The sequence below is a fragment of the Dermacentor silvarum genome, chromosome 4, assembly GCF_013339745.2.
Source record: "Dermacentor silvarum isolate Dsil-2018 chromosome 4, BIME_Dsil_1.4, whole genome shotgun sequence".
Lineage (NCBI taxonomy): Eukaryota > Metazoa > Arthropoda > Arachnida > Ixodida > Ixodidae > Dermacentor > Dermacentor silvarum.
The window spans coordinates 54,729,080-54,749,143 of NC_051157.2; the positions used below are offsets into that span (position 1 = coordinate 54,729,080).

The window sequence follows — 20,064 nt, forward strand, 5'->3', positions numbered from 1 at the left end:
TGGAACATTCTTGTGGAATTGCTTCTCCTATGCACCACTGGAACAGCTGCAGGCAGTTCATATTTCTTGTAACCTTGTCTTAAGGTTTAACACAGTTGCAGGCACATTGGGTGCAGCTGTGTCTGGACCACCATTCTGCGTATGTAGCATAATGGGCAACTTGGTTGCAACTACAACGGTAATCGAACTTACTCGTGGCAAGTTCGACTTGGCTGGTAGCAGCTCGTGCTACTTCTAAGCGTGCATGTCTGTCATTGGTGTTAGGCACAAGATCTACACAAGCGCCTTTTATGAAGTATGATCTTGCCAAGTGCATTGTGTATATGGGCGAAAAGGTTCTCTTCTCCATTATGAAAAAATGGGCTACCAATGTGTTCTCACATTTCTGGAGACAGTTTTAACACTAAATACACAGCTGGAGATGTGCGAATATCGCAAAAGACTAATTGTGCTTGGTGAGGCCACATCTTCAGTTTTGCTTGCAAGACATCGGCCTTTTCTGTCCACTGTGGCATGCATTTGCATTTTGGTACTTGAACTTATTCCTTGGAACTTTTTATTCCTTTCATTACCTGCTCACAGAATCTGGCTCAAATCTTACGTGTGCAGAGGGCAAGATTTTCCAGACCAGATGGGTTTCAATAATATTTGGCGAATGAGATAAACCACACATGTAATAATTTAGAGTGTCTGGATATAATGTAAAACTTTCTGGATTAAGAAGAATGGTACACATCTTAAGTAAATAACTTGGGACTGAAGGGTTACACTAGTTTACGCTAGGTATCTGTATTCCTAATGATTGCCATATTTAATTGAGCCATGGTTTGATCTCACTGTGGCGATATATTTAGCTGAAAGAAACCAGGTGTTCAAAGTAGCGTATGCAAGTAACGCTCATGTTCCACAAGTATTTCACCTTGCTGAACGAATGTGCGATAGTCAAGTCGCTTTTTTTTTTTTTCTCTCGTTTGTTTCTTTTTTTCGCGTGTTATATCCGATAAACGAGATGAGCTATGCGTTATGCGCATCTGGTCTACCCAAAATCCACCGGCGGAGGCTGGGGGATAACGGCTAACTCGCGCTTGCCCCGCGTTGGTAGCGTTGGCGCCCGCGTCGCGTTTGGGGAAGTGCGCCGGACGGCGCATGCGCAGGCGGCCCTCCGGGTGAACGCCTCCCTTCGCGTCGTTTCGTGGTGGTGTTCCGCTCCCGCTTGCTTGCGTTTCGCCGTAATCCCAGTGCTCGCTGCGCTGTGGCTCGGAATTACTCCGCCATGCCGTACACCATGGACGTCGCCACTCAGGTGAGTCTCGGCCAAGCGCTCGCGGCAGACCCGAGCCCGCGGAGTCGACGTCAGGGAGCGCCCACAGCTGTTTCGCGTCGGGCCAGAGCCGCGAAACGGCACGCGCCTGTTTGGCTGCGCCGCAGGGCGATGGCGTCCCGGGAGTCCGCGGATCGATGCCAGCTCTTCCGCATCCCACCACGTTTCGCGGGCGCGCGCTCGGCCCAGCTTCGCGCGCCGACTCCCCTCTCTTTCCCATTTCGGTCGCGCGTTTGTATTTTGGGGGTCTGACGACGAGGTGGGAGCGGCTTGTTTACTGCTTCTGGCAAATCGAGACCGCAAAAGGCGCGCCCTAGTTCCCTATTTGGCGCTAGGCGTTAGCTTGGCGTGTGTCGGGCGCTGGACTTTGGAACATGGATGACGGAGAGGGAGAGTGCTCTCTGGACCAGACGTTCTTTTTTTATGCTACCCTCGTTCTTGACACATCGAAGTGAGCAGCGGCGCGGGGAGAGACGTGTCCGAATGCGTCGCGCTTTTCAGGGCCCGATGACGTCACGACCCAGTTGAGAGAACGCACTGCAATGATGCGTGTCCCGCTAACCTTGACAGCTTAAACGAGATCGCTTCACGGTGGCAAGCTATATTAAGTAGCTAGGACTTTGGCACATTCGAACAGGTGAGCCTGTTTCTAGACGTAATTGGTGTCGCTTTTTGTGGCTTGGGCAGTGGTCGACTGTTTTTGGTTAACGCCCTGGCGCCCACTTTCTCAAAGAACGTTGCAGCGGCATTTAGTTTCTTCACGATGAAATATGCGTATGCTCTGTCGTGGCTCGCATGATTCTTCGCTGCTTACAATACTAAACTCCATAACACGGCAATGAGCCACCTACGTTTGCCAGAAAAACCGCAAGTATGAGTACAGTGATTGCGACCTATGCCTCGTAATTTGTATACGTTAAGAGGACAAGTCCCTTTCACGACTTCGTTTCCTTCTGTCAACGTTTCGTACTAGAAGCTCGATGAGATTCATGATCTCGGAACTGTATTGACATGGAAATTCATACGCATTTCAGAAGTTGTAGACTATTGGCTGTAGATGCTAATCATAATTGCCCTGGCACTGGCTTGTTTTAATGTGAATCGTGACCATAGGATGTTGCCGCCGACTATTTTAGCCTACGGTTGCGGAGAACGCGATCAGGTTAGAGATAAAAGTTCACAATTCAAAGCACGGATTTCATCTGCAGAGCTATCTTTGATCCACTTGATTCCTTTCTTTCGCCTGTCGGCATATACATTCCTTAGAAAATTATACCGTTTGGGGCTCATCCTGTTCTCAAGCAATAATCCGCTGCGATATAGCCCAGGGGCTATGGCGTTGAGCTGAGGTCGCAGGTTCTACGCATCCCGGCCGCGGCGGCCGCATTCAGATGCGGGCGGAATGTAGAAACCCTCGTTTACCGTGTACTGACTGCGCTGGTCAGTAATAACCCGCAATCTCCCACTATGGCGGGCGTCATAATCAGGTCGTGATTCCTGCACGTAAGACCCCTGAACTTAATAAAATTTTGAATTTATATTCCTAAGCAATAATCGCACACTACCTGCGCAACGGTTGTCGGTACTGTTGTCGGTCAGCTAATTTTTGTAACTTGATCAGCATCCAGTGAGAAACGTTTCATAAAGAGCACGTACTACCTTCAGCTGGACGACTTTCGTTTATGCCGATGCAGAACGTAATTGAGCGAGCTGTGGGTAGTTAACAGTGCACGGGAAGCATATATCTCGCCATTCTATAGTTTCGTAGTCCCATCTGCTGGGACTACAGAAAGGTCAGCATGAATATGTGTACTGTCGCAAATTGCGAAACTTGAAGTGCGGCGTGATCTTTGAGTTCTCCGGTGCAGAGTTGAACTTCCAAAACGCAGTATAATTTTTACATTCCCTTAGCCACTGCGATATCTTTACCAATTTTACCTGCTAACTGAATCAAATGCATGGTTAACAAACAGCTGCTGAAGCTCTTTCTCTGCCACGTGATAGGACATGTAAAGAAGTCCTTGACTTCGCCTCGAAGACGCCCCTTAAATGGCTTCGAAGACGTGAAGCGTTAAAGAAGCGACCACGAGTCTTCTAAAACTGGCTGAACCATTTTCCCGTCCCGGACTTGGGCTGTCTTTAGAAGAACAGTGCGTATTCTGACAAGAAAAAGAAAAGCTATATCATCACTGAAGGCAGGTCATATAATTGAACTAATTCCTTAATTTATTCACAGACATAGTGGGAAAAATTTTGAAGAAAAAAGAAGCAAGGGGGTGGGGTTGGTGGGACGAACTTGTCAGTGTCAACTCACCGTAATGTGAAGAGTTCATTCACTATGAAGCCTTCTTGAGATCCTCGCAACAGGGAAGGATACGCTCCCGATGAAAGAATTCGTGGTCGTGTAATAGTCGGGCCTATCAACAGAGGTAACTATATATGCGATATACATATATAGCCCTGCATGGCATGTGTCGCCTTCTCAAAGTATATGCTTTTAAACCTTCTGGGGAGTTGCATACATCACTCTAATAAAGAGCTTACGACGATATTGTATACTGTGGGCCCTAGTAATCATACGCTTCGAGCTTGCACAAGAGGTGACGGCACGAGCTCAGGACGTTGCCAATCGTTTACCTGCTGTGTTTATGGATATATTTCCAACGTGTACAAATGCGTTCAACAGGCAGTCATCATTACTGTCAAATCGCAATGGCGTACCTTGCGCTTCCTCAACGAATGCATTATTCGAGTTCTGCGGATGTACCCTGAGTGAAGAGGCACATCTCACGGCGTACTGCAGGGAATTATCATCTCCCTTTTTCTTCAATATACATTCATTCAGCATCGCAGAGGGCGGTCTCCAACAAGCATTTTGCTGAAGCCGAACACTATACTGTAAATTTATGCGGGTAACATTCGTGCATGATTATCTGCCTGGGCCCCAGAAACACAGTGCCATATCACGAATGCTTGAAGAGGCATTCTCTTCAAAACGAGCCTGCCTGACCCCTCGTGCCTCTTAGTATCAGCTGGGAAGTCATTTGTTCTTTCCCCGGCTCCGATGCGAACAGGACAACGGTTACAGCGTATGGGATATATGCTGCGCGTGCGGCTGGCGCGGAAGGCAATCTATGGTTCTAACCTTTAACCGAAAATGGGATGCTGTGCAATCTGAAGAGTTACCAATGCTCGCTTCTATAGGCGTCATTATGGAACCTGAGAAGACTGTCACATGGTCAGCAATCAAAGGCTCGGCGCGTTTCAATGAACTGCGGGTGTACAGCTGTGTCAACCGTGTGCACTCAGAAGTCCAGGCTCGAACAGCTTGCTCTATAGTGACCCGTCGGGTACTTCATACGGTACCAACTGCCGGTGACGTCTCCATCGGAAATCCAGTATGCAAGACTTAGATATTGTTCTTCAGGGAGCCTAAAACTTTTAACGAACTCACGCCATGATGCCCATTCATGCCGCAGAACACCGTCTGCCCCCTCATGCGTTGCTTCAATTTCTTCGACTTGGATAGTCCGTCCCTGAAAGGGAGTTTTAGGCGCTGTCTGCTGAAGAAAAAAAGGACATTGCTTGAATGTCCAAGCTTTCAGGATTTCAGGACATTGCCGCAACCATCATTACTGTGAGAAATCGGAGTTATCTCTGTAAAGAAGCGCACAATTCGAATTGATTAAGTCGAGTAAATATAGACATGCTTCGAAAAATGAATATCTAGATTGACAATGCAACATATGAAGCTAGGTATGAACGATCGAATGACCATTAAGCTTGTTATGTAACGTCGCAGCCAGGGTTCAAGTGAAAGCTTTCTTTGGCTCTTTCGGCCGTTTTCGTGACCGGTGGAGGTTAGACTTTCACCGCCAATACGATCGTAGCACGACGAAGGACAGCGAGCTGGAGCGTTTTTCAGGCCGATCATATTATAACAGTGGCTATACGTATAAGCCGATTCGTCATATATGTGTGCTGTCTGCAGCGGCGCGAGCTCCGACGTCGACTGCCATCCTCCTCTTCTGCTACAGGGGGCGTGAGCGGCGGGAAAATAAGGAGGCTGTCCTTCCCATGAGCTCCACCACAGCATGTATAAACCTTCTTCTTTCTGCGGTTTTACGTGCCAAAACCAGTTCTGATTATGAGGCACGCCGTAGTGGAGGGCTCCGGATTAATTTGGACCACCTGGGGTTCTTTAACGTGCACTACAACGCAACCTCAGACGCCCTAAGAGCTCTCGCGCAATCAAGTTGCGGGGCGCGTTCGTCGTGCGAACGTATAGTTCTCACGAACTTACGAGTTGTGGGTATGGCATTTGCAACAGCCCCGCAAATTTCATTAAATTTGCAGGGTTTACAGGGCAGAAGGTTTACATGCTGTGTTAGAACGCTCGAGAAGGACGGCCATCCTCTTATCCCGCGGCCCTCTCCTCCTATGGTGGCTGGAGGAGCGGCCTTCAGCACCGCTACAGATGTTCTCGTTAACGGCTTTGGTCTCTAGAGAATTACATAATGAAACCACAAACGTTGTCTAAACGTCTTGCCTGCAAAAAATTGACGAACGCTTTAGAAGCTTTCGGACAGTCGCTTTCATTGACCATCATCGTCGATTGTTTCCGTGGCATTATTTTTGTCCTCGTCTTTTCGCGCTATATAATTTTTTTACTTCGTTGTTACGTACCAACTCGCCAAAGAAAACGTTTTGCGAACACAACTAATTCGGGTCGAGTCGGCTTGGGAGAGTGGAGCGAAATTCGGTCAGCTTGGATGTTATCCCACTTGCACGAAGTGGGCTGTGGAATAGGTTAGCTTGGCTCGCTCGACTCGCTCTACTCGCGTGGCAAACGCTTATATAAACGTGGTCAGCCGGTCCGAGTCAGCCCGACATTTCACTCGTCTTACGTAAACTAATCGTATGTGAACATGAGGGCGAACGAATGACCGTGGGTGAGGGATACTGTTGCCAGACTGGCGTCACTTTGAGCGAGTACATGCGCCTCGCTTCGATTGAGTACGATTTCGGGCCTCGGTCCCAAACGAAAAAAAAAAAAAATTATGATAATAAGTGTCGTCGCACTGTTCGCACGGAGGAATGGTCGCATCGAAATTGGTGGCAGTGACGACTGGGTGCTACGAGAAGCACATGGAATGATTACTAGTAATTTGGAAACTGTCCATCAACGTTGAAACTTCTTGGACAACAGCACCGTGCACGGATTTATGCAACACGAGCGCTATAGTTAACAGGACACGAGACACGGCGGCAGAAGTCCAACACGATGTGTTAATATGATCGCAAACCTGTGTGATTTTATCATTCACTGGAGTACTGCTTGCAGCGAAACGACGCGATAGCGGCGGCAACTGAAATTTAAAGTTGTAAATGCAACATGGTTCACTTTCTTGATTGAAGGAAGCGTAGTTGGAGTAATGCTTATACTGAAATACGAAAGTTTTTGTTTCTCGGTATCTTCATTTGGTCTTGCAACTGTTGTGGGGAGAGAGAGATACAAACTTTAATGACAAGCTGGAGTTGTTGCTGTTGTCGGAGCTGCACGAATTCAGTAAAGGGAGTTCACCGAAGCCACTCGCGGTGCCTTCAGAATGCACTATAGTGCATTCTGCAGCGAGAGTCGCTACTCTCGCATCTGACAGCTTCCTAATGACACTAACACCGGTAACACTCGCTCAAATTGACACTGAATTTACGTTTCTGACAGGGGTATAAAGTCGACGAGTGAGTTAAGGACGACCTGCATGTTTTGGTAGACGAAATTTTGCAAGAGCCGCCTCACAGCCACCCGGTTTAGCCCCCCCTCCCGCCCCCCTTTTCTCTCAGTGTTGTCTGCGCTGGTTTCCTTGGCGCGGATAAAAGAGACCACGAGCTGCGCCGTTTCTTCTCGGACGCGTTTGTTGACGCGCGCGCCGAGCGAGCCACGAACGGACGAAGCCCCGACCTCCCTGTTTTCTCATTTATTTATTTCTTTTTGCCCCGTCTCCCCGTCCCCTTCTCCATCCACCTCCGGATGAACGCGACGAGGCACGAGCCCTCGACACAGTCGCGGACGACGAGCCGCCGGCAGTGAGTGCATGGTGCTGCTGCGTCTGTTTATCGGTCCATCCTCGTGCGGATGTTGGGCGTGATGCTGAAAATCCGAGCTGTCCCGGGTGGTGGCTGACCGCTGTGTCGTTCGTCGTCTGGTTGTTGCTGTTTCGCAGGTGCACCTGAACGAGCCTTCTCCCGTGGAGTGTCGAGATGTGGAGGTTTATTTTTTAGTGATTCCTTAGAGGGTGAGTAGTACACGCTATTTATTAACTGCCTTCTTTTCTTGCTGTAGATCGAGCCTCGCTTCGAGAACTGTGCACGCGTATGTAGTAAAACCCCGCTCATTATAGACGTAACCGTCTGTATAAATCGAATTCATATACGCTTTACATGCCACCCGCCCCACCCACCGTTAAAAGAAACGACGTGGTATAGATCCGAAATACCAGTTAGTTTAAACATACACCAACGGCCTTAGTGCTGATGTACGTATTACCCACCCAGAACGCACGCTCTTGGTGCGACCACCGACCACCAAGGCCTTGCCGTTAATTACGTAGTCACAACTTAGTCGTGAGAGCTTGACGTTTACGCGTCACGAAAATGACTTTTTAGGAAAGTAGAGCGCAGCATTCTTCTTTGAAAAAAGTGTTGTAGCATGTAGTTGCGGTGGGGTTTGTAGATCCAGTGACGCTGCAAATAGATATTTGCCTCGGGTTTTCATTTTTGACATTGTTTATGGTTTTCGTGCTGACTGATAAATAATGCACCATATCATAGTGTATGTACCCTGAGCTGTAGGTGTTCGGTGTCCATATTCGGCACGCGCCATGAATTTGCAAATCTAAATTTAGCCTTGCCCAATTGATACAAGACAAGCTGTTCTTATACAGATTTCACATACGTGTAGGCAGTCTGTATTCCGTGATTTGCATTTCTTTAGGTACGTTTTGGAAAATCGAAACAATACAGAAACGCGCAGTTTTATTGTTGTTGCCGCTGCCGCTTGTTTCTATGGGCCGCAACCAGCCACTTGGCGCTTCTGAGTATACAAAGGACATTCTACAGATGCGCTCAAAAGCGAGCAGTGCCTGTTGCCGGTCGCGCCATGGACAATATCTCAGACAATTGAGTTCGTCTCGCTCAGCGATCATAACGTTCAATGAGCGAAGCATTCAAACCGTTTCTTGCTCACTAAAGGTCGCCATTTAAAATTAATTTGAGTGGAACGTGGAGCGACAAACGAAAAACAGGAGCAAACTGGACTTGTGCTACCCAGCCCGAACAGTGAACTCCCTGCCCGTTTCCTATAGTTTTAGCCTGTCTGTGTTGTTTCACAAATCTGTATTTTAACACATTGTTTATTCTGAACATTAAAAAGATAGATAGATAGATAGATAGATAGATAGATAGATAGATAGATAGATAGATAGATAGATAGATAGATAGATAGATAGATAGATAGATAGATAGATAGATAGATAGATAGATAGATAGATAGATAGATAGATAGAGAATGAGCCCTTATCAACGTGCGATTTCAATTCTGTCGGAAGTTCGCGTCATTTCTCCGGGGTTTGCATATCGCTAGAAGATGCAGTGAAGCGATTTGTTGTATGTGCCTCCTCTCGTGCTTTCTTGAGCGTTATAGGTGAAAGACACCATTGAGGTATGGCTATGGTGAGAACTGCAATAGCGACGGAGTCCCACACACTGGCAGTGTAACCCGGCGTGCAGACGGACCTTATTGGAAGGCTCAGGGCGCCGCCATCTTGGTTTGCTATACTTGACCTTTAATAATAACTCTAATCGCACCGGCCGCCAAGCTATTGTTTCTTCGAGCTCCGGTCATATATCGTGACCACTTTCTGGAAGCTATAGAGTAATATAGGGCGTAGGCGAGAAACAGTAATGAAATTGAGATTGCAGTCGCTATGACCACGTATTCAGAAGGACATAAGCGTGTCAATGTCTGCACGGTTTTCATTGTTCACGCCAATAGGACGTGAATTAACTAACGAGCTTACTTTCTTTTATAGACGGGAAAGATGAGCAGGAAGGGGGGAGGGGGGGGGGATGTGTTGCGAAAAACGAAGGTTAAAAGCACGCACCAGCGCGCTGCTATCTCGGGCACACTAATCAATAAGCAAATACTATAATTTACTGATCACACTCATTATGAAGGAAATAGTATACTTCGAAGATCAGAGAGTAGTTCATAAAATTGAGGAAAAAAAAAAAAACTTCTGCATACACGGCGCGCGACACCTCAGCGATGATCACTGCATCGCTAAATTGTGCTTGCGGGCATTGAAAAGACACCCACAGAAAGGTATGCCATGGATCGGACAATGTATTAGGCATACACAGGAGGAACAGTATCATAGATGAAAGAAACACATTGCAGATGTTCAGAAGCACAATGATAGATCAGAGAACGAGGAAGGCGAGAACGAGAAGGGTGGTATATACCAACTGGAGTTTGTCGGACAGCCGCATGCAGTTACACTGCGCCCAGGCAGCGTTCCGGCTTTTAAAACTTGGATCCTATGGAGAGTTTAGTAAGCAATATGTTATCTAGCGCGAGAATACATTCGATATTATCACTCCCCTAAACCAGCGTAGAGGAGATAAATGGTGGCCTATCAGAGTAACGGAATGGCTGCCAAGATAAGGAAACATGTCGAGCTATATAGGCGGCAGAATGAGATGGCGTGATGTATAAGGTTAGAAACCTAACTATCGTATGACGCAAGGCAGGGTTATTTGCATAGGACAGACAATCGTACTGAAATGTCGTAAAATAGATTGATGATGATTACCATGATGTTGATAATTATGCGGGCGATGGTGGTGATCGATGGGAGTGGCGAAACCAGCGGAACAGGGCATGTGTTGCGTCGTGCGCAATATGCATTCAGAATTGCAAAGCGGTGGGTCGAGAATGCGCTCGCTCGTATTATACCTTCTGTTCTTATGCTGCGTGTCGCACAGGCGCGGCTTCTGTGCGAGCGCCCTCTGAACCACGCACCCCGTCACCGGCGCCTGCGAGTCTCCGCGAACAGCAGAGGCAGCGGCCCGGCGGGACCGCGACCCCGGGCTCGGTGGTAGCGGGGCCCGAGGAGCAGGCCACAGCGGCGCCCCCTCAGGCCGCCGCTGTGGTTGACCACAGCAGGCCGGCTATGGCACCACCAGCGACTGATGCACGGGAGCCTGAGAAGGTCTCTCTCCCAATCTCTTTCTTGATGTTTTGGTATTCGCTTTTACATTCGCTCCGTCTCCGCAAGACGGAAGTGGAAGTCACTCGCGCAAGTTACCGAGGCCTGAGCTGTGTGCGGGCGGCGGGTGAAGGATTGGGTTAAAGTGCAGCGCGATAACTGTCTCTCAATGCGAGAAGGGAGTGGCCGAGGGGGGGAGACAATGTGTACTCGCCTATACTTGCCTGCTTTTACACCGTCCGACCGGAGTGTATGCAGGGGCAATCACGCCGAAGACGGTGAAAAACAAATAAAGGAGAAAGGGAAGGAGATTGCTCATCCTGTTTCTCATCCTTGAGGGAGCACGGCTCCCTCAAGGGCTGCTGAATACAGCGCCAACCTTTCCTTTTCTCATAACGAACGACGTCACTGGTTTCAGCTAGTTTGTACGTAACCATTTAACAGAGCCGTGCAGAGACCATGTTCATTCCCGCAGCTGACAGCATTCAGAGCACGATGTCTGCAAATACAATGCTATTCGTAATGTGGAGGCTACGCCTCCGCTCCCTCGTGGCCACTGCACACACTGTTTTCCACCTTCAGCTAAGACCGCCACGGCTGTCATTATTCTGTTTGTTCTCTGCCACGAAGGCTCAGCCGGCATAATCAGTTCCGAATGTGGCTGCTGTATGACTGAATGCGGTTCGTAGGCATGACTTTCTTGAGGGACGCTTTTCTGTTTATACCTTCTGTGCATGACATGTATGGCGAATCGTGGTTATTAACGAGCGTTATTATAGCCTTTACAAGTATGCGCAACTATGTTCTTCGGTCACTCCGAAGACCGCGAGCCTGCATGTGACAGCGTGAGACTTTACTGCGCGTGACAGGTTCCGCTGCGCACAGTCTCGGCGACGGCCGATGGTCCAGAGGACGGCGCTGCGACTAAGGCCGATGGCGCCCCGTCCTCCGACCAGCAGCAAGCGCAGCAGGAGCAGAGGGGCGCTTTCAGCCTGTGGCTGGCAAAGCCGCGGGTCATGTGGTGGATCGCCGTGCTGGTTGCCATCCTGCTCGTGGCGGTCGTGCTTATCGCCACCCTGCTCTCCACCGGAAGGGAGATCGACGACACGGTATGGACGGACGATGCCTCCCTGCTGACAGTCTGGCCACGGCCCAAGGGGAAGCACCGAATGATCCGGTGAGGGGAGCGCGCGATATTCTCTTTCTTTCCTCACGCTGAACGTAAGGTGATAACGAACCTCGGTCTGTATAAAATTTCGGCCTATAAGCTCCAAGCGGAGGAGATTACGCGACGCAGCAGAGAAAGTTGTGGTAAAACAGCCTATAGTAACGCTTGCGTAGGTTTCTGATCGCGGCCGTTTATGTTCATCACGGATTGAATACCAGCTTCAGCACCATTTTCTTTTTCTTGACCTCGTAGCCGCGATATGCTCCTTACTGTGTAAGAAATGTCTCGGGGCATGCTTATCCTTCGCGGAGTACTTTATTTCACATTGATACAGTGCGTCCCAGCATCAAACGGTCCATTCAATTGAACAACAAGAAAGTGCCATCTTAGAACCTGTGTTCTTTTGCCTGTCGTGGTCGTTGCCCATTTCGTGATCATTTGACACCGCGAACAGCTTGATTTGCACGTCATAGTGGTCTATTTCACATCTGCAAAAATCACCGCGCTCGCAGGTTCCGTCACGGAAGCCTGCCGCACGAAGGTCGCGAATGGCCCGAGCTGACTGTGCAGCTCAAGGGTCTCGTGTCGGCCTACGACCCCGTGCGCGCGGGGCGCAACTCCAACGTAACCGAGTGCTTCGGCCGGCGGCCGGAACACGGCAAGGTGTGCCTCTTCGACATCCGCGCCGTAGCTCCCGAATGCACGGCGGCGCTCGACTTCGGCTACAAGGAAGGCAGTCCCTGCGTGTTCCTCCAGTTCTCCAACGTTCTAGGCTGGCAGCCTGCACCCATCGCGAAGCACGAGGCGGCACAGCTGCTGCCGGCGCCTCTGCTGCCACTGCTCAAGCCGGACCTCGTGCTGCTGCAGTGCGAGGGCGACACCGTGGTGGACCGCGAGAACCTGGGCGGCGTGGTGTACACGCCGTACCAGGGATTTCGCACCGAGTACTTCCCGTACACGGGACACAAGGACTACATGGCGCCCCTGGTGGCCGTCCAGTTTAGGAAACCCTCGACGGCCATAGTGATCGGCGTCCGCTGCCGCCTCTGGGTACGAAACCCGCCGCCGGCGAATGCCTCGGCCGAGCTCTTCTTCAACCTGCTCGTCGACTGAGGCCTTCTGATCGGCGTCTGCGCTGCCGGCTGCGACCGCACGGGGGCGCCCTCCTGACCCACCGTCTCTGTCATCAAGTGCGCAGACGTAGCGCTACTGGCCGCTGAAAAAGGAGCAAGGACCGAATGTCCTGAGCCAACCCGTGGTCCGAGTTAAGAAAAACGGTGGTCGGTTCGCGTGGATGATTGGGGGGAGCTTCAGCTGAGCGTTGCCGCACTTTACGTTGAGCGTTGCCCTGACATTCTGATAGTTTACTTGACTGTTCTGCTCTGACGCCTGACGGTAAGAGACCAAACATTGGTGGGCTTGAGGTTGTGTTAGATTTTTTCTCTATCTCTCTGCATGTATACCACAAGAACGAGAGAGAGAGTGGTAACGTTTATAGTTTTCAGCTCAGTAGCAGCAAATCTACGTTAAGTGTGGCAACACTCATTGCTTTGTGGTCATCGTTGCGGAGATTGACATCTTTTTCCGTGGCATTGTACCGCGGCCAGATGGCGCGTTACTGTTGTCATTGAACGTTACTGATACAGCGCCAACGATAAGCCACCAAGTGTCTGAGCACTGTGTATGCCTGCAGCAGGTTGCGTTTTCGTCTTTGGCAGGGCTAACAACATGAGCGGCACTGCGAATGCGCACTTTTGCCGACCACGTAGAGCACGTTTATCAGGAAGAGTGCCGGAAACGGAAACGCAGTCTGTTGCAACTTTTGGCGCCGTCGATGGAGAGTTGACGGGGAGTGTTGTGGAGCAAAGGCAGATGGACCACCACTGCCACTGCTGCCGTTTTCACATCATGGTGCACGCTCTGCTGATGTAGAGTACTGGCGATCTACACGGACGTCAACCCCAAAGTTAGTACTTGCTTTCGTGAAGATACGATGTACGTCTGCAATAGGGGGGCGATCTGTTGGGTTACAAAGTCTCACGCGAGTTAGTTGGGAAGCAGAGCTTATGTGATCGCGGTGTCAAGGAATGGAATGTATTGCGTAGTTGCAACTTGGAAATCATCTATTTGTGCTCTGCTTTTATTTTTTATTTCGAAAATCTCGGTGAAGGAAAGAATTTGAAATGGTGAAAGGCTGACGTTGAACGCCGCTCAGAGAGAACCCATTGAACTTGATCATTGCTCCATTAGATGGCTGATTTTCCGTGAAATGTACCCGAAACTTCTCACGATTAGTTATATTGTTTTGCTGATATTAGATTTGATTCTATCCTTGAGGTGAGCCAGTCGGTCGCCTGAGAAAGGTGTTCGAAGCATTGGTCGGTGGCGGAGCGTGCAATAGAATCAGATGAAAGATTGGTGAGCAGGCAGAGACTTTCGCTCAAAGTGCGTTATTAGGAGGCGGGCGTGAACGGCTTAGTTTCGATGTGGGTCATTGTTACGAGGTTATGGTCTGGCGAGTCGAAGCCGCTGTTTGTTCTGTAGGGCTGAAGACTGAAGCCTTAGACTTTTTCGGAGAGTCGCTCTCAAGTACTTCATATGCCACACTGCCATTATGTTGAAGCCCCCACAATTAAAGGGTAGTTTCGACGTCGTAAGGGTTTGCAAGAGATGGAATGCGCAATGATCACATATGGCTAATGTTTAGCGGTTTTCAAGAAGCCCAAAGGCAGGTTTTCAATTAACGGAGTGGTGAAGAGATTTGCTTGAATCTTCTTTAATTGTAATTTTTCCTCTGATTGTCACATGTGCTAAGAAGCAAATGCGGCTAGTTTTTTTCCTGACAATGTTTTCTTCTTCTTCTTCTTCTTTTTTTTTTTTTTTTTTTTGAGCATACGAACATTTGGAAGAGATGGTAACCGTGCGATGTCCTAAAAATGATGAATTTCTGTTTTGTTCAAATATAAGGCGGATAGTTGCAAATACTATCAAGCATTCTTGTCTAATGCGAAAAAAAAAAAAGCTTCAAAAAAAAAAATCACGTTCATTTCGCTGGCTTCACAGCCGTTCATCTTCGGGTCCGCTGTCATTTTTGCTTATATTTGTGTAGTCCTAACGGTTTATCGAACTCCACGAGCTACAGCCATGTGGCAGCGGAAGTAACAACATCGGCTGAAGGGTATCCGTCAGGCATATAAGCCCTTCGGTGAAAGCAAAGAACCAAAGAGTGACGCACGTGTCGGTGTTCTTTTGTGCGCTCATTTATTGTTACGCGCGTTCATACGCTCATCGACGCATGCGTTACCCGCAGGTATATTGTGCACAAATGAAGCGGGGAGGGAAGGGCGGGAAGGTGAGGGGTTGTTCTCTTTAGTCGTATAATAGGTGAGCAATTTAATTTCCCACCTGTTTCGCGCCACTTCTTTATACTCATTGCGGGATACAAGTCGAGTCCTTTTTTCAAATCGCGGGCCATGTATTTATACGGTATTTTCTTCCTTGACTGCGCCAAGTTAACAGCGAACCTTCAAAAGGTTACTTGTGTTTTCAGTGCTGTCAGAGAAGTCCTTCTTTGAAGCGGCTACCCTGTCAAGTAAAGCAAGTCTGTTGTCCTTGTAAGTTTAAAGACGCCCTGAAACATCCTTCGTCGAAAGTGCGGCTCCTTTACGTGTGAAACTTTCGTTCAGATGTAGTCATTGCAAGGGGACTGTACGGGCAAGGGGACCAATGCACTCACCTGCCAGAGGATGAGACATGGGACTGACTGGGGGCTTTAATGTCATGCTAGTGCCAGATAATGAGACCGCGGGGACTGGGAACGGTAATGTCGCGCTAGTAGTCTCAGAGAACGATACTATCGAAGGAGGAGCAGCGACAGATTGCGCATTCATATTTTGGTTACTGCGTGTTTCACAATGGAAAGATCAATCCACTGTTGACACCGCGGCTCGATACCTCCAGTACTTGTCCCATTTGTGAGGCGCTGTGCTGATTGTTTTATTTATACACAAACACATACAAACATGGGATCAAAGGGTATCGACCTTGGAGAGCTGCTTCGCAGGACTTTTGGTGCCCGGACTATGTCGTGGCCAGAGGAGAAAGTGTGTAAAGAAAAAAAAAAAAGTGTTGGACGCAGTCGCAGGAGGATGAGTCTGAAAACGACGGCGGAATTTCGAGCCAGCTTTACGTTTTTTTTTTTCGTGTTTTTTTTCCCAGATAATGGTTTTCGATGTGTAGCTTCATTGTTTTTTTGCACACTGATACCGGATATTGGAAGCTATGATCTTTATTTGCACAAAAGTAAGCGTCCTAGCACGAGAAAATTGTCGAAGCATCGCGAAGGGTTTCAGGAGTACATGTAGGAAAGGGCCGACAAGAGTGTTTCGGGGCAACTTTAAGCCTATTGAGGACAACAATTGGCGTTCGTAAAAACTGTCAACTATTTAATATTAGCAATATAATTACCACGTTTTCTTAACAGATATGATAAAAAGGTTTACGAGACATGGGATATCGTTCGCTTTGATTTTCCCTAGTGAGCGCCACCGTGCGCAACCACGCTTATCAAAATGTGATGCTGAACTTGCGTTCTGACTTCATTAAATGACCTGGCGCCAAACGAGGGAGAAAACCAGTATACAAATATATGTAAATCTATGTAGCGCCGTTTTGTAGCCTTAGGTGCCGCACAAAGGAAAAAAAAATAACGTATTCAGATATTTTTAGTGCCAGTTGAAGTATATAGTAGCGGTAGTTCCCGTTTAAGGATGGAGGCGTGAAGAAAGAAATAAACAAAAGGCACTTGAACAAAAGCATATTTCTGATAAAAGCACGTCGAGTGGATCTATATTTTTTGCGCTTGTATAAATAAGAGGAAATTGTCAGGGGAAGATGACAGGAACGAGAATCAGCCGTTGCCGGGTTCTTCACTCACTTTCGAGGACACTGTATACACACCGACGAGCAAGGCGTCGGGCATAGCGCGCGACCTCACTCACCGAGACGCTCATTCATTCTGCGCTCACTGTTCTCTACGTGTAGCTGTATTTGCGCGTGTGTGGTTGTATATATACTATATGTATACGATGTGGGTCGTTCGTCTTCGGACTCGCGTGCTTCTCACTATGGAGTTGTGGCTAAATGCGCTTCGCTAGTTTCCGTGCGGCTTTCTTTCTTTTCTTTCGTGGCCTCCAGCAGACCAAGGAGTCGCACCCTTGCACGGGCACGAAGCTGTTGTTTGAGGCACGTGCACCTATATAGAGGGCGGCGCAGCGGAATGTGTTTGCTTGTGGGTAAAGTTTGCGCGTTTACACATGCATTGCCTCGGCGCGCTGTTATCGCAAACGAATCCTGTCTTGCTCAGTATCCATCACCTTATCTTTGCGAGTCGGGGATGCGAAAGAAGGGCCATCTCCTCGCTTTTATCATTTTTCTCTCTTGAGTTGCGTCCGTATGCGTGTGTGTGTGTGCGTGTGTGCGTTTGCCAACGCATTGAGTTAGCACTGGAACGAAAACGCCTCCTTGTTTTTGTTTCGAGACACATCGGGTACGTTTCTTTGACCCCAGAGTTCGTATGCGCGGCTGATTCGACTGCTGAACCGGCTGGTTACCGAAGCGAGATCTCGGCAGTAAGGATTTGTAGTGAGGGTGCCTCGTCGTGGCTTATGCGAAGGTGTGGTGTCGCCGTGAAGTCTTATCCTCAGAATAGCTCAGTGATCGACTGCATTGTTTTACTGGTCATAACGTTCCAAAAACTACACTTGGGCAATGGGAGACGCCGTATGCAATCGAAGACACCGAATCGATTTCGATCACGTGGTACGTGTTTTAACGTAAGTTTGTATCGAAATGCATGGCCGCTTTTTATTTTTCTTAGTTCTTTTATTTCGTCAGCATTGGAGAGACGGCCATGACGGTCATAGACCATCATACGCGCACTGTCGGGGCACCACAAATTTCAACACGATTCCCCGTACTCTTGGCCAGCTAGCTGCCTGAGTCCACTGGACGTTCAAGTATATAGCTAAGCGCTCCATGCGCTTTATTTTGGCAGTGCGGTCATTATTGTTGTTCAGCCGAACTGCTTGCAGCTGCTCCGCAAGCATCCAAAAGAGGCTTGCATGCCATGACATCAAACGACTACAAAGTTTCGGACAATAGGCACCTTTCAAAATAAATGTCTGTATTTTTTTTTAAGGGAGTGTTGGAGGATGACCACTGCGGTCGACTCTGCTGTGCAGTCAATGCTGGAGACAGGATCTCGTACGTTATCTGGCACTGTTAGGCACTCGGTGTTTTTGCGGATCGCGCATCATGTGTCGAGTGCGGCTGCGTCATTTTGAAAGGAGCAGTGTAACGAGACGCGGTCTTGTGGGCTGCACCTGCCAAACATGTAAACCTTGGCTGTCGGCAACGGCAATGTCAATACACCGAGCCTCGATTTCCAAGTTCGAGCCGCGAATGAAACGCAGGAATTCGAACGCGTGACTTCTCGGATACGGACTGCACTGTGACAAAGCACGCAGGATTCGGGAAGAATAAAAAAAATATGCACGTGCACTTTCGCACCTTAGATTTCTTAGCACGGTTATTGAAGTTGCCAAAGACCACCTCATCGAACCACTGCGTTTCATCCGTTGCCAATAAACATGCGTGTCACGGGGAGAGGAACCACCAAAATGGCCAATGTTACAACACTGATTGCGGTTCGTATTAGATAAGTATGTGTGCAGACCAGCAATCTTTCCGTAATGGCGCGTCAACGTCGGTCACTGTTCTTCAAGAAGATGGCTGGAACGTGAAAGCTATTCTTAACCGACAAAGATTGAACGGTTTCCTCTACGTGTGACACGCTATGTACGCTTACATGCGCGGCGAGTTTTATTCCTTGTCGTACGTTGTTACGTGACGACATCATTCACTTGTGCGGATGAGTGTGTTATTCACTATGTCCTCGCCCTGCTCTCCCACCTTCCCGACTCTCCGCCCTTCTCTGTACAATACATGTGTTCAGCGAGGACCGGGCCTCTGCACATCGAGGAGCCGTGTCTTCTCTCGGGATTACCCAAATGTCCACTGTCTCAGCCTGAGGAATAAATCTATCTTATCTCGTTCCTTTTTCTGGCGCAAGAAATTCGCAAGGCACTGAAACCCTTTCACGTCGAAGTTTGATTCACTGCATATGGGCGGGCTGCGAGAACGTGAGATATTTTGCCCTCGGTAAGTTTCGTCGCCACCGTTATTTAAGCCCGCTTCAGGACAACGACCTCTCCCAGTGGTCTCCAGCAGTTACATATGTATTGCGTTAGCTTACTTTATCATGTAGGCCTGCAAAATTCCTAATTTCATCACAGCACCTCCACACACTAGGCATTTCAGCACCCTTGTCGGCGTCTAAATGGTGCTTGGTTTGTTCCACGGCTAACACCTTCACCCTTAAGGGTAATATCTAATCGTTTTTTGGTGACATTTTTTTGTCACGAGTAAATGTGCTGATATAGTAGCGACAGATGACACGAAGCCGCATGAAATAAACTGTAATTGTTGTCGCTGCTAAACTCTCGGGTCAGATATATTTCGGCGCGCATCAGGTGATCAAGATAAAAACACTGTTTTCAACTACAGCTTCGGTCATCACAGGTGTAGTTAAAGGTAGGTGTCATGTCAAATACTCTTTTTTTTTCAGCCTTAAGGGTGTATCAGAGTTTTAGCCGTGGAACAAACCCTTAAAGGTGTAAAAAGTTTTATAGTGCAATGCTCTTTCGTCCTCTACTGCGTTTCCCTTTCCTTGGCGCTCATTCTGAAGCTCTGATAAGCCAGTGGTTGTCTGTCCTACGCGTTACATGGTCTGCCTAAATCGATTTCTTTCTCTTAATCTCAATTCCAGAATATCGGCTACGCCCTTTTGCTTCAGTTTAGTTCTGTCAAACACTAACATCAAGCGCGCACGACTTTGGAAGGACTCACCAGCACAGGCCCTTCATCACACGCTTCTTGGCGCTAAAGTGACGTCACAAAGAAGGCCTGCCGTTCCCTAGTTAGACGTGAATAGGAGCTTTAGAAAGTTGTGTGCATGTGAAGCTGGAGACAGAGCAGCACGTAGTTGGTTTGGTAAAGTACCCGGCAAAAAGCCTGCGATATGCGGAAGCACGTAGGTTGGTGAGGCAATGCTCGGAAAGACGTTAGTGATGTACCTACTTAGCATTCTTAGATAAAATCTGAAAAAGAAAGCTGAATTTTTGTAGTTTTCAGGTGGTTAAAAAATTAAATTATGGGGTTTTATACGTGCCAAAACCGCGATCTGA

At 48.4% G+C, this 20,064-nt stretch overlaps 1 protein-coding gene across 2 annotated transcripts; it reads left to right on the forward strand.

The window, feature by feature from the left end:
- The first annotated feature begins 33 nt into the window (after positions 1-33).
- Positions 34-19,804, forward strand: LOC119450076 (sodium/potassium-transporting ATPase subunit beta). Of its 2 annotated transcripts, XR_007466374.1 has the most exons (6): positions 34-1,303; positions 7,546-7,617; positions 10,367-10,593; positions 11,460-11,767; positions 12,271-15,861; positions 15,906-19,804. XR_007466374.1 is itself a non-coding variant. In XM_037713436.2 (5 exons), the coding sequence occupies exons 3-5, from the start codon at positions 10,555-10,557 to the stop codon at positions 12,869-12,871; spliced, it is 948 nt and encodes a 315-aa protein (XP_037569364.1). In that variant the 5' UTR covers positions 34-1,303; positions 7,546-7,617; positions 10,367-10,554; the 3' UTR covers positions 12,872-19,804. The 2 variants fall into 2 exon arrangements, 1 of the variants encoding a protein (XP_037569364.1); XM_037713436.2 differs by having other exon boundaries at positions 12,271-19,804.
- Positions 19,805-20,064: the final 260 nt, after the last annotated feature.